At 47.9% G+C, this 14,788-nt stretch overlaps 1 protein-coding gene across 2 annotated transcripts in view; it reads right to left on the bottom strand.

Annotated features, from left to right (window-relative positions):
* The window catches only part of CLIP2 (CAP-Gly domain containing linker protein 2), a 109,725-nt gene that overhangs the window by 85,406 nt on the left and 9,531 nt on the right, over window positions 1-14,788 (bottom strand). For both annotated transcript variants that reach the window (XM_029612177.1, XM_029612178.1), the window contains exon 2: window positions 158-371. In XM_029612177.1, coding sequence (XP_029468037.1) covers window positions 158-269 — 112 coding nt within the window. In that variant the 5' untranslated portion in view covers window positions 270-371. The remainder of the gene's footprint in view (window positions 1-157; window positions 372-14,788) is intronic.

The following is a 14,788-nucleotide window of genomic DNA, read 5'->3' as shown; positions in this document are numbered from 1 at the left end:
GCAGGCAGTGGGGGAAGAAAACCAGCGCTGGATCAGCGTTTTCAGGATGACCTGGGGGAGGTGGCAAGCCAAGGGGGGTTAGACAGCGGACAAATGGTGGCATTATTTGGCAAAGAAAAGGGGTCTCGGTGCTTAGTAACCCAGCGCCCCTTCTTACCTTCCTTGGAGCCACCGCTGCCTGATGCCGCTGCTCCTGCAGAGGTTCGGCCCACAGGGCTGGAGTGCTTAGCCCCCCGTCCGGGGATCTTTAGCCCACTTGGTTTCAGCATGCTCGCCTCTCTTTGCCCCGCAGGTTACTTTCTGCCCTGGTCTTGGGAGGGTCAGCCTGTCAGGCCTCTGGGCGGGGGCCCCTTTCTTCCATTCTCACAGACCTGTAAAGAAGGAGAATAGGAGGAGTCAGGAGAGGTGGGCTCCAAGCCTACAGGACAACAAACTTGGGGGGGATTCAGTCAAGCGGCGATAGAATTATTTATTTCCCACTGCAACTCAACCCATTCCTCAGAATATCCACAGTGGATACATAAGAGATAAATCTGCATACAATGGAGGCAGGACATGCAAATCTATCTCTTGTACATTCACTGTGGATATCCTGAAAACCAGGCTGAATACCTCTTTGGGGTCCCTCATGTTTCTTTCGGGGTTGGAGCTGGTGAAAGGCTATTGTCAAGTCCATGTCATCAAGAGACTGAAGTCCAGCTGCCAGATTCTCCAGTTCCCATTCCACTTCTGTTCCTTGCTCGGGAGCCCCTCAGTCCCAGTCACGCTGGACAGCTGTTTAGGCGGAGGCTTGCACATTTCTCTGCCTGTCACATCCACTAATGCCTACCTCCGTTCTCATTTCCTGCAGGCCACACATTACGGGAAGGCCGATCAAGCGCTGGTAATGTTTGCACAGGCCCAGAAATCAGTTCTGTGGCTTTGAATCACCGGCGTACCAAAACTGTCAATGTCACATCAGTATGATCCCTCTCCTGGCTCCTCTAAGCAGACAGAGGTGGGGAAATTAGAATAAATGCATCAAGCTACTTTAGACACGGGAAGATCGAACACCCTGGGCCCTGTGGGGAACGTTTTTGGTTTCTGTTTAATGTTTCGGGGCTAATTCTAAATTTCCTACTTGCGCCCGAACCTATTGCCAAGAGCAGGTTGAGAAGCTCTTGGAACACCAGAGATCTTGATGAGCGTATCTAGGGTTGCCAACTTGTCCAGGTCACTGTGAAAAGGCAGATCCAGTCCTGGTTTTGGCACCTTGCATGCCCGGAGCTGTATTTATGATTACCCAAAAAAACAAACTGCGGAATGACGTCTGGCCCAGTAGCAATGCCACATGGAGGACTTAGGTTCAGATTTATGGGTTGGGTCTTCTCTTCCCCAGACTGGACGGGGCTGAGGATGCTGCAGGCAGAGGCCTGCATTCACCGCCCCTGGGAGAGGAGAAGGGATGGGGCTTCCGGTCATCGCATCCCAGCGACACCTCGTGGCAGGACTTAAGTGCCCAGGATTGCGGGTTTCCTGAGGGAGCTCTGGTGTGTGGCTCCCAGCCAGGCTGTCCCTGACCAGAAGAAACAAACCGATGCCTCTGGGTTATTCCGAATTACACACTCCATCCAGCCTGTTCCTGTAGGAACCTGCCAGCCTCGTCGTAGAGGAGGCAATAATCAAAACTGCCCACATTGGGGACAACAATCATGGATACTTTTTAACTGTGGGGTTTGCACCAATAATAATAAATCTACAAGGATATTTTTGCTTTGATTATTGCTTGCCGGAAAAATTACCCACAGAGATTTTCACCTGCTCTCTCCGTGGGTAATTTTTCTGTCAGAAAACGTGGGTAGTTCTGATGATACAAACCTTCCCTCATTGTTGTGGCCCTAGGAATGCCTCAGAACAATGCGGGCAAGATTACTCACATTATTCTACAGCAATAATCAAAACCCCCGTTTCTGCACGTAAAAGACCATTTTTTTTACCAGTGGAAATGCCTCTAGTGTATCCTCTTACTGTAGACTGTCCAATACAGCAGAACAAATATACAAACTGTACTGCCATCTACTTAGAAGTCAGTTCCACTCCCGCGTCGATCATTCATATTACACGGAGGAGGTTACTGCTGCTCCGTGCCACCTGTCTCACTGCTGGGAGCACATTCCCTCCATTTACCAGGGTTCGGTCTTGGAAAGCGCATGGAAATCCGTGCATCAGGAGGCAGGAAGAAAGGCAGGAGCCTGGTTTCTCACTGTGACTGCTAGCCTGAGGACTCAAATCAGATTGTTAATTCCATTAGAGGGCGCCAGCTGGCCTGCCATGGGTAGCAAGGATTGACAGATCTCCAGTGGGCAGGGCTCTCACCAAAACCACTGAAAGAAAGGCTGGCAAGGTTGCCTGGGTAGAGATGATCCCATGGTAAGGCTGGTGAACGTCTGCAGCTAGAAGTCTTCCCAGATCCCTTCCTTGTTGATAGTTCTCTATCATGATAAGGAAGAAGGGCTCACTGGACAGTGCCACTGGTTATACCGGCTTCACTTCCAGAGAAAGGGGACTGGTTATAAGGAATGGGTCCCTTTAAGAGAGTCTTCTTGTTGACTAATAGTTTACATCACATGGGGGCCGATGCAATAATCTTCGTGGAAAGCGGGCGCTGGCTTTTCAGCGTCCGCTTTCTTAATGCATGCATGGCGCCCGCAAGGGGGGGGGTGCCATGCAATATGTAAATTAGAGGGTCACGCTAGGAAGGAGGCGCTAGAGTCGCTTGCACAACCGTAACACCCGCTTGCTAACGCGACCCGCCGCGGCTGCCGGTTATGAAGACCGACGCCGGTAAACTCGGCCTTGGTTTTTCTCATAACCCGCCTGTCTGCCAGTAATCCATGCATCAGGAAGCAGGAAGAAAGGTAGGAAACCGATGCCGAGTTTTCCGGCGTTGGTCTTCATATCTCGGCGGTCTTCAGAGTTATTTTATTTTTTTACTTTAAAAAAGAAGTGCAGAAAAGCAGTTTTTTTATGCTTTTCTGTACTTCTTTTCAATGCACTCAGCTATTAACGCCTGCTCCAGGCAGGCGTTAATACCTGAGACCTAAATGTGCGTCTGAGACGCACATTTATCTTTTTGCATTCAGAGTGAATGAGTAATAGGCTCATTCACAAGCATTTGTATGTGATGAGCGCTATCTCATTCACTCCGCGTCGGACGCGCATTAAATTGGCGCTAATCCCCCTATTGCATTAGGGGGTGGATTAGTGCCTATTTATCCCGCGTCCGACTGCGGGTTACACAGTACGCTCGGCTGAGCGCACTGTATTGCATCGGCCCCATGAGGTGACAGGAGGCTCTTCCTATGTTACTGTAGAACGTGAGTCTTCCTCAAGAAATTCCTGCGCCAGTGGTTCTGAATACAACCCTTGAGGTTCCCAAAATGGTCTGGGTTTCAGGATAACTACAGTGGTAACATAGGAGATAACACTTGCACTCTGAGCTGTCGCCTAACCCAGGTCATCCCAAAGATGCTGCTCTCCTCGTGGTTTTGTCTCATGGCATGCATGGGCTTGTAATTCTGATTTCCCTAAGAATGCCTATCCCAATAGGCCGTGAGGCCTCCATCAACACCTTTGGGTTGACTTGAGTGATGTGACAACCCTATTTACACTGGTCTAGAGCAGGGCTTCCCAAATCTGTCCCGGAGGACTCCCAGCCCGTCGGGTTTCCAAGATATCCACAATGAATATGCATGAGATAAATATGCATGCACTGCCTCCAGGACAGATTTGGGACTCTCTAGTCTAGAAACCGGGTGACTGGTTACCCTGGAAACCAGACAAGAGCCAGCAGCCCCAGGTTTACATTGAGGGGTTTTTCTTCAACAGGATTTATGCGTGCAAGTCGGCTTTAGAGGTAACCCAGGGGAATGTTTACATGTAACTCGAATACCCGCCTGCTTCTCCCCGCTCTCACACTAGGCATTCCAGGAGGTGGAGCCAGAGCGGGGCAAGCATTTTATACGCATACTTCTGATTTTCGAATGTACGCGCGTTAATGAACACGCGGGAAGTTACAGCTGCCGGCATGCTGTAATGTACATACCGGGACAACCCGTGAATTTTCAGCTAACTTATGTGCAGAGGTTTGCTTTGAAAATTTAAGGCTGAAGTCTGCGAGCTGTTCGAAAATTACCCTCCCCCCCCCCAAAAAAAGAAGAACTCCTTTTTAGTCTGAAAGGGATAATGCAGGAAAACAGCCTTCCCGTCCTCCCCTGCATGTACAAATGCAAACATTTCTGGAAAAGGCAGAGAATAAATAGGCATGAGAAGGTTAAGAGCCCACTGAGAAGGCTGAACAACCACAATCTAAAAATACTGTGGCTTAAGACTAGCCACGGAGACGGAGGTTGGGAAGCTTAGTTCTCCAGTTACAGAGGAGAATTTAACACTGCATTTCTGGATGACCTCTCTGGGTCGCAGCCAGACTCCTACGTAGGCTGGAATAGGAAAAGCAGTGCAGACCTGGCGGTTGCTAGAACAAGTCCAGAGCAGCGTGCCACCAGCCCCAGCTCTATCCACAGATAAAGCCGCCAGCTCAGCTGAGAAGGCTGATCCAGTCCTGTTTTTGTCTCAATGCACGCAGGGATTTGTAGTTCTGATTTTTTTCTCCTCATTCCAGCCTATGCTTTTCAAATCAGATCTACAAGTCTCTGCATGCTAGGGAGCAAAACCCAGGACCGGATCAACCTGTTTCGGTTGACCTGAGGTGGGGTAGCAACCTGCAGCTTAAGTGACAGGCTAGGACTGGACCGGTTGCACTTTTTTGCCCAGTGGAGTCTGATGTGAAAAAGAATAGCGATCACTTGGAAAAAAAAATCCCACATAAAGCAACCTAGCATCCATCCTAGACAGGCCAGGCCTACGGGCAGCAGCATCTTATGATATTGCCGTTTGCAGAAACGTCAAAAAGGTTCTGCAAAGTTAACTGAGAGCTTTCCCCTTCTCTCCTTTCCTGGAGCAGCTGCCACAACGATACGGGAAAGTGGGTAAGGAAAGACATTTCTGACCAGCGGGGACAAGGGATGGGCAACTCATGGTGCTTTCTCCCACTGAGGCATACCAGCAAAGGCCGCCAACTTCCGGATAAGCAAGGATTGCAGCGCTATGGAAAGAGCTGCCATACCGCAGCAATGCTCGGAACATAGCCAAGGATGTGACAGCCCTTTTAGTGTCCATGCAACACTCCTTAGGCCATCTGAGAATGATTGTCTGCTCTCTCTTTTCCTTCCTTGGAGCTGAGCGATGCAAACAGCATAGGACGCTGCATGCAAAAGGCTTTGCTGCCTGCTCTTATGAATGGAAGGTCAAGCACATTCTTTTATAGGATCTCAGATGGCGGTGGATGTAATAGACATTACAGTACCACTGGTTAATCTCTTCTGTGTCCATATCCCAACATGTGCTTCCTAGAAGTCACGTTAGTGGCTGCAAACAGTGGGACATGGCACAAATAGCTTGAGTTTGCTCACCAGTTACGTGCTACCTCAGTCAAGCTTCAAACGTTAAAACCGGACGTTAAATCCAGCTTGTTTTTTGGAAGTGAGGTTGATATGACAGCTCCCCCCTTGCTGCATGGGCTGTGGAAGAGCATCAGGATAGGGAGTTACTCTAAGGAAATGCTGCTGTTGCACTATATTGCGCTATGACCTTAGAGTAACATACAGCATAGTGTGCAGTTAGAGGAAAGCCACTCTCAATTACAGCTCTGTGCTGCCTCATTAGAACCCATGGGCTGAGAACTGGCAGAATCTTTCTTAAGCTTACAGCAGAATTTGATTTCTAGGTGAGAACAAACACTGTGTTAAGATGAATTCAGAAGGGCAAGATTTCAGCTTCTCTAAAGCAGCTCTGACTGATTTCTTGCAGAGGGGAAGGTTTTGTGCAGCGGCATTCACGTCAGAAAGAATCACCATGAAGCAGAGAAAATGGAACAAGGGTGATATTTTTAACCTATAAACTGAGCACATTTGATTGGTAAACAAGGGACCAGATGTACCACAGAGCTCTGCCTTCTCCAATTTACACAAGCTTTCTTCCTATAACACAGAATGGGAGAAAAGCTTTAGAAAATCTGTCCCAATTGTGTCTACCGGACAAATGCATCATACATCAAATCCAAGGAGATTCTTACCAGGACTGGAAATGTCATCCTCCTCTCTAGAAAAAAAGAAGGCACCAAGTGGGCTTCATTTGTGAATCACCAGATCCCCATGATAAATTAACATGAAAAAAAGGGGTGAGCTATGTTAACTTTAGGAGTAACACTTCTACATGAGGGTAACCTGCACAAAGTGCCACCTACTACTCTTAACAGAAGGCATGGGAGTAACCTGCATGAAACACAGTTACTACCCTTAACAGAAGGCCTGGGGGTAACCAGCACGGAGCACCAGTTACTACCCTTAACAGAAAGCATGGAAGTAACCTGCACGGAGCACCAGTTACTACCCTTAACAGAAAGCATGGAAGTAACCAGCACGGAGCACCAGTTACTACCCTTAACAGAAAGCATGGGGGTAACCTCCATGGAGTACCAGTTACTACCCTTAACAGAAAGCATGGGGGTAACCTGCACGGAGCACCAGTTACTACCCTTAACAGAAAGCATGGGGATAACCTGCACTGAGCACCAGTTACTACCCTTAACAGAAAGCATGGAAGTAACCTGCATGAAACACAGTTACTACCCTTAACAGAAAGCATGGGGGTAACCTGCACTGAGCACCAGTTACTACCCTTAACAGAAAGCATGGAAGTAACCTGCATGAAACACAGTTACTACCCTTAACAGAAGGCATGGGGGTAACCTCCATGGAGCACCAGTTACTACCCTTAACAGAAAGCATGGGGGTAACCTCCATGGAGCACCAGTTACTATCCTTAACAGAAAGCATGGGGGTAACCTGCACTGAGCACCAGTTACTACCCTTAACAGAAGGCATGGGGGTAACCTCCATGGAGCACCAGTTACTACCCTTAACAGAAAGCATGGGGGTAACCTCCATGGAGTACCAGTTACTACCCTTAACAGAAAGCATGGGGGTAACCTGCACTGAGCACCAGTTACTATCCTTAACAGAAAGCATGGGGGTAACCTGCACTGAGCACCAGTTACTACCCTTAACAGAATGCATGGGGGTAACCTCCATGGAGCACCAGTTACTACCCTTAACAGAAAGCATGGGGTAACCTCCATGGAGCACCAGTTACTATCCTTAACAGAAAGCATGGGGGTAACCTGCACTGAGCACCAGTTACTACCCTTAACAGAAGGCATGGGGGTAACCTCCATGGAGCACCAGTTACTACCCTTAACAGAAAGCATGGGGGTAACCTCCATGGAGTACCAGTTACTACCCTTAACAGAAAGCATGGGGGTAACCTCCATGGAGTACCAGTTACTACCCTTAACAGAAAGCATGGGGGTAACCTGCACGGAGCACCAGTTACTACCCTTAACAGAAGGCCTGGGGGTAACCTGCACGGAGCACCAGTTACTACCCTTAACAGAAAGCATGGGGGTAACCTCCATGGAGTACCAGTTACTACCCTTAACAGAAAGCATGGGGGTAACCTGCACGGAGCACCAGTTACTACCCTTAACAGAAAGCATGGGGGTAACCTCCATGGAGTACCAGTTACTACCCTTAACAGAAAGCATGGGGGTAACCTGCACGGAGCACCAGTTACTACCCTTAACAGAAAGCATGGGGGTAACCTGCAAGGAGTACTAGTTACTACCCTTAACAGAAAGCATGGGGGTAACCTCCATGGAGTACCAGTTACTACCCTTAACAGAAAGCATGGGGGTAACCTCCATGGAGTACCAGTTACTACCCTTAACAGAAAGCATGGGGGTAACCTCCATGGAGCACCAGTTACTACCCTTAACAGAAAGCATGGGGGTAACCTGCAGAGAGTACCAGTTACTATCCTTAACAGAAAGCATGGGGGTAACCTGCAGGGAGCACCAGTTACTACCCTTAACAGAAAGCATGGGGGTAACCTGCAGGGAGCACCAGTTACTATCCTTAACAGAAAGCATGGGGGTAACCTGCACTGAGCACCAGTTACTACCCTTAACAGAAGGCATGGGGGTAACCTCCATGGAGCACCAGTTACTACCCTTAACAGAAAGCATGGGGGTAACCTCCATGGAGTACCAGTTACTACCCTTAACAGAAAGCATGGGGGTAACCTGCACTGAGCACCAGTTACTATCCTTAACAGAAAGCATGGGGGTAACCTGCACTGAGCACCAGTTACTACCCTTAACAGAAGGCATGGGGGTAACCTCCATGGAGCACCAGTTACTACCCTTAACAGAAAGCATGGGGGTAACCTCCATGGAGCACCAGTTACTATCCTTAACAGAAAGCATGGGGGTAACCTGCACTGAGCACCAGTTACTACCCTTAACAGAAGGCATGGGGGTAACCTCCATGGAGCACCAGTTACTACCCTTAACAGAAAGCATGGGGGTAACCTCCATGGAGTACCAGTTACTATCCTTAACAGAAAGCATGGGGGTAACCTCCATGGAGTACCAGTTACTACCCTTAACAGAAAGCATGGGGGTAACCTGCACGGAGCACCAGTTACTACCCTTAACAGAAGGCCTGGGGGTAACCTGCACGGAGCACCAGTTACTACCCTTAACAGAAAGCATGGGGGTAACCTCCATGGAGTACCAGTTACTACCCTTAACAGAAAGCATGGGGGTAACCTGCACGGAGCACCAGTTACTACCCTTAACAGAAAGCATGGGGGTAACCTCCATGGAGTACCAGTTACTACCCTTAACAGAAAGCATGGGGGTAACCTGCATGGAGCACCAGTTACTACCCTTAACAGAAAGCATGGGGGTAACCTGCAAGGAGTACTAGTTACTACCCTTAACAGAAAGCATGGGGGTAACCTCCATGGAGTACCAGTTACTACCCTTAACAGAAAGCATGGGGGTAACCTCCATGGAGCACCAGTTACTACCCTTAACAGAAAGCATGGGGGTAACCTGCACAGAGTACCAGTTACTATCCTTAACAGAAAGCATGGGGGTAACCTGCAGGGAGCACCAGTTACTACCCTTAACAGAAAGCATGGGGGTAACCTTCAGGGAGCACCAGTTACTACCCTTAACAGAAAGCATGGGGGTAACCTGCACGGAGCACCAGTTACTACCCTTAACAGAAAGCATGGGGGTAACCTGCACGGAGCACCAGTTACTACCCTTAACAGAAAGCATGGGGGTAACCTGCACAGAGTACCAGTTACTACCCTTAACAGAAAGCATGGGGGTAACCTGCACGGAGTACCAGTTACTATCCTTAACAGAAAGCATGGGGGTAACCTGCACGGAGCACCAGTTACTACCCTTAACAGAAAGCATGGGGGTAACCTGCACGGAGCACCAGTTACTACCCTTAACAGAAAGCATGGGGGTAACCTGCACGGAGCACCAGTTACTACCCTTAACAGAAAGCATGGGGGTAACCTGCACGGAGCACCAGTTACTACCCTTAACAGATGGCATGGGAGTAACCTGCACAGAGTACCAGTTACTATCCTTAACAGAAAGCATGGGGGTAACCTGCACGGAGCACCAGTTACTACCCTTAACAGAAAGCATGGGGGTAACCTGCACGGAGCACCAGTTACTACCCTTAACAGAAAGCATGGGGGTAACCTGCACGGAGCACCAGTTACTACCCTTAACAGATGGCATGGGAGTAACCTGCACAGAGTACCAGTTACTATCCTTAACAGAAAGCATGGGGGTAACCTGCACGGAGCACCAGTTACTACCCTTAACAGAAAGCATGGGGGTAACCTGCACGGAGCACCAGTTACTACCCTTAACAGAAAGCATGGGGGTAACCTGCACAGAGTACCAGTTACTACCCTTAACAGAAAGCATGGGGGTAACCTGTTTGGAGCATCAGTTACTACCCTTAACAGATGGCATGGGAGTAACCTGCACAGAGTACCAGTTACTATCCTTAACAGAAAGCATGGGGGTAACCTGCAGTGGCGTAGCGAGGGGTGGGCGGCCGCCCCGGGCACCGGGTCTAAGGGGGCGCCAAAAAGCTATTTAAGTAAAAAAAGAAATTAGTATTTTAAGCCCAGATGTAAGTGTTGTTGAATACTGGCCGATCGTCTTTTTTTTTTTGTTTTGTTATGAGAGATTTATAGTAATGATCAGGGGCGGATTGACCTATCGGGGGATCGGGCATCCCCCGGTGGGCCGGTCTACCTGGTCACGTGGTCTCGACCGCCTGGCTCTTCTTCAGCCCAGCCTCAACGCCTTCGCCAAGCCGGCAGGGGCTGAAGAAATACAAATCGAGGCCGGCGGGGGCCAAAGAAAAGAAGATCAGCCAGGTGAGCCAGCGGCGCGCGGGCCGAAGAAATGAAGATGGGAACCTCCCAGCCAGCCCCCGCTGGAGAAATTAAAATCGAGGCTGGTGGCGGCCGAAGAAAAGAAGATGGGCGCCTCCCAGCCAGCCTCAAGCGGGGGCTGGCTGGGAGGCGCCCATCTTCTTTTCTTCGGCCTCCGCCGGCTTTGATTTTAATTTCTTCGGCCTCCACCGGAGACAGCCGGCCCCCGAAGGCTGGCGGGGGCCGAATAAATTAAAATCGAGGCCGGCGGCGGAGGCCGAAGCAAAGAAGATGGGCGCCTCCCAGCCAGCCTCAAGCGGGGGCCGACTGGGCGGCGCCCATCTTCTTTTCTTCGGCCCCCGCCGGCCTCGATTTTAATGTCTTCGGCCCCCGCCGGAGACCAAGAGGACCGAAGACATTAAAATCGAGGCCGGCAGGGGCCGAAGAAGTGAACACCGGTCTGCTAACCGCCGCCGGAGACCAGCTGTTCAAGCTTGGATCGGAAGGGTGCTTCTGTGTGTATGTGAGAAAGGAGCGGTGTGTGTGTATGAGAAAGGAATGGTGCTTCTGTATGTGTATATACGGTATGTATGTGAGAGAGGAATCTGCCAGTTTAAAAAAAAAAATTTGTGCTGGTAGTGCAACTTTTGAAAAGTTGGATGAAAGATTAAATTACTGAATGTTAAGCATCCCTCTTCTAGAAAATAAAATTTAGCAAAGTGGGTAGAGACAAATACTAAAGCAAAAAAAATTAAACTATTTAAAATGTTCATCTCAGCAAAATCACAAATTTAAGATACTGATGCCAGGTTTTGGGTTTTTTTTAGCATAATTTAAGCATGAAGACTAGAATAGTTCCAATCTGAAATGGTTTTGCTATTTTTTTTAAGCCTTTAGAAAATGTATATTTTTAAATGACTAAGACTGGAATCTTGATGGAGGGAGGGGGCGCCGAAGAAGTCTCTTGCCCCGGGCGCCAAACTGTCTAGCTACACCACTGGTAACCTGCACGGAGTACCAGTTACTACCCTTAACAGAAAGCATGGGGGTAACCTGCACGGAGCACCAGTTACTACCCTTAACAGAAAGCATGGGGGTAACCTGCACGGAGCACCAGTTACTACCCTTAACAGAAAGCATGGGGGTAACCTGCACGGAGCACCAGTTACTACCCTTAACAGAAAGCATGGGAGTAACCTGCAGGGAGCACCAGGTACTATCACTTAACAGTAGGCATGGGGATAACTGCAAGAATTGGCAGATACTACCCTAAGAATCGTGCTAGGCAGACTGGATGAACCATTTGGACGTTATCTGCCATCATTACTATGTTACTACCTGAAGTAATACTGCAGCCAGAGAACCTGTGTCTAATAGATGTGCAGTCGTTTGAAAGCCACATGAAAACACCAACAACATATGTTGTGTTGTTTCGTGCTGTTTTCAAACAAATAAATCAGAAAATGTTAGCTTTGTGTTTTGGTTTTTTTTATGTTAGCACCCGCTAAAAAAACAACACTCAATGCGCGTTTAAAATTTAGCATTCACAAAAATGATTTAATGTGCGCTACACGTCCAAAGGACAAAACATGAAAATAAAACACACTCGCAAAACGAAACGAAAAAAAGGACATGAAAGGATTTTTTTTCCATGCACACCACCAATGTCCATTTCGATTTTGCAGAACAAAACTCTGGACTGAGCTGTCTTGTCTCCAAGGCACAAATAAGCGTGTAAGTGCCAGGTTTGTTCACTTAGCTATGGAACAGTTTACACAATTCTTCACACCGTAAGGATTTCATGGACACTATCCAGAATTAATGAATTCTACGCATCCAAAGTGGATTAACACGGTAACTGGACTACTTTATTCATGGACATTATCCAGAGGATCTTGTGAAGCAATGCAACAGCAAGGTGCCCCCAGCTGCTCTGGAAATAGCAAAGCACTGGTGCAGCTAAAATTCCTACTAGAACGAAAAGGGGAATATATAAGATCAAGAAGACATGATGGGAAACAATACGACGGCTTCAACCCCAAAGAAGACTTCTTACCGGCTGAAGAAGGTCCCCATTGTCCTTAGCCAGCTCGGCTTCCCGGCAGAACCTGCTCCAGCCTCCAGCCCTAGGCACTGCCGGTTCCTTCTCTACAGTAAGGGCTGCGCTTCTCGCTTTAATTCACTTCAGGAGCGAGAATGGGTCCTTGCTCTGACATCTGGTCCAGGTGTGTCTCTGAAGACGCGAGGCGCTCAGATGAGGTACAGTTAAAACTAAAGCTGTAGGGGGTCCTTTCAGTTGCTTCTGTTATTAATCCCATGAGAAATGCCACCCTCGGGCAGACTAAAGGTCCGTCGAGCCCAGCCTCCTGCTGCGACAATGGCTAATCTGGGTCGATTGAAAGAAGTTACCCAGCAGAACCTAATGGGGAGATGCCTTCACTCCCAGCAGTAAGAGCTCGGGTTCCCCCAACCGACCTAACTAATGGTTGCTAATGGACCTGTCCTCCAGAAACTAAATATAGATGCACAGAGATTAATTAGGCAACAATGCTTTAATATTAATGACTGATTGACTAACTCAAAGTGCCTTGCAAGGTTTGGGAGGGGCCTGTTGATGCTGCTTCTAGCGATCAAGACAAGGACAACTCAATGTAACTGCTCATCCAAGCAGAACTGGGTACCAATATTGCTACTGGTACTATGGCTGTAAAGCACTCTGCATTTCTGCTTGGATCAAAAGGTACTGTATGACCTAAAGCCTAATATTATTCTTAAATGTGATGCTATGCGTTGACCTGACATGAGTGACGCTAGGAAGCACATTCATGAGATGTTATTAGCAGAACACAATCCATGGGAAATGGAAGCAGTCCAAAATCCCCGGGCCACGGACTAGCAATCAATCATCGCGTTCCAGCATGCTCGGCACAGAGTTAAAAAAAAAAAAAGACAACCCAACAGTATTATTGAACTAGGTTTTTTTTGTTTTGTTTTGTTTTTTTAAATCTCGCCTCTGCTCTCATTTTTACAGCCGTTCTTACAGATCCAAGAAGAAACGTTGATGTGACCTCTTCCCATGCCTTTCCTCTTTTAACAGCATCCCTCCCATCAGCTTAAACTGCAGTATTGGGCTGCAGAATTCAGACCGAACAGGACCATCTGTCTCGGCTGGGGAGAGACTGACAGTCAGAGACAGTAGCAGCCCTTCGAAAGAAGAGGAATAGGTTTAATGAGGGATTCTGTTTATTGAAGAGAGAGTCTTATCTCCTAGGCGCTCTTTAATGGAAATTCCTGGCTTTGGGCTTTGTCATCAGTTCCTTTCGTTCACCAGCCCTGGGAACAGCAATAATTTTCTGATAATTCTATCCTAGAGAAAGCTTTGCTGATACTTTGCGATGACTTAAGAGAGTTAGGGGTGTACTTTTTCTACAAAGCTAACGGTTTCCTTTGAATTTCCTTGTATCCATATTAGGTGCTACAACCCAAGAAAGAGATCTAGGTGTCATAGTGGATAACACATTGAAATCGTCGGTTCAGTGTGCTGCGGCAGTCAAAAAAGCAAACAGAATGTTGGGAATTATTAGAAAAGGAATGATGAATAAAACGGAAAATGTCATAATGCCTCTGTATCGCTCCATGGTGAGACCGCACCTTGAATACTGTGTACAATTCTGGTCGCCGCATCTCAAAAAAGATATAATTGCGATGGAGAAGGTACAGAGAAGGGCTACCAAAATGATAAGGGGAATGGAACAACTCCCCTATGAGGAAAGACTAAAGAGGTTAGGACTTTTCAGCTTGGAAAAGAGACGGCTGAGGGGGGATATGATAGAGGTGTTTAAAATCATGAGAGGTCTAGAACGGGTAGATGTGAATCGGTTATTTACTCTTTCGGATAGTAGAAAGACTAGGGGACACTCCATGAAGTTAGCATGGGGCACATTTAAAACTAATCGGAGAAAGTTCTTTTTTACTCAACGCACAATTAAACTCTGGAATTTGTTGCCAGAGAATGTGGTTCGTGCAGTTAGTATAGCTGTGTTTAAAAAAGGATTGGATAAGTTCTTGGAGGAGAAGTCCATTACCTGCTATTAAGTTCACTTAGAGAATAGCCACTGCCATTAGCAATGGTTACATGGAATAGACTTAGTTTTTGGGTACTTGCCAGGTTCTTATGGCCTGGATTGGCCACTTTTGGAAACAGGATGCTGGGCTTGATGGACCCTTGGTCTGACCCAGTATGGCATTTTCTTATGTTCTTATGTTCTTATCTTATGCCATAGGCCTACGCTATTTTCCAAATTCGATTTGAAATGAATTCTTTTTTTTTTGTCTGCAGACTCGCCAGAGCTTTTGGGGGTGAAGTTTGCTG

Source organism: Rhinatrema bivittatum, chromosome 8 (genome assembly GCF_901001135.1).
Source record: "Rhinatrema bivittatum chromosome 8, aRhiBiv1.1, whole genome shotgun sequence".
In the NCBI taxonomy this organism is placed as follows: domain Eukaryota; kingdom Metazoa; phylum Chordata; class Amphibia; order Gymnophiona; family Rhinatrematidae; genus Rhinatrema; species Rhinatrema bivittatum.
Note: the sequence above shows the minus strand (reverse complement) of the source record. Positions and strands in the feature narration are given on the sequence as shown.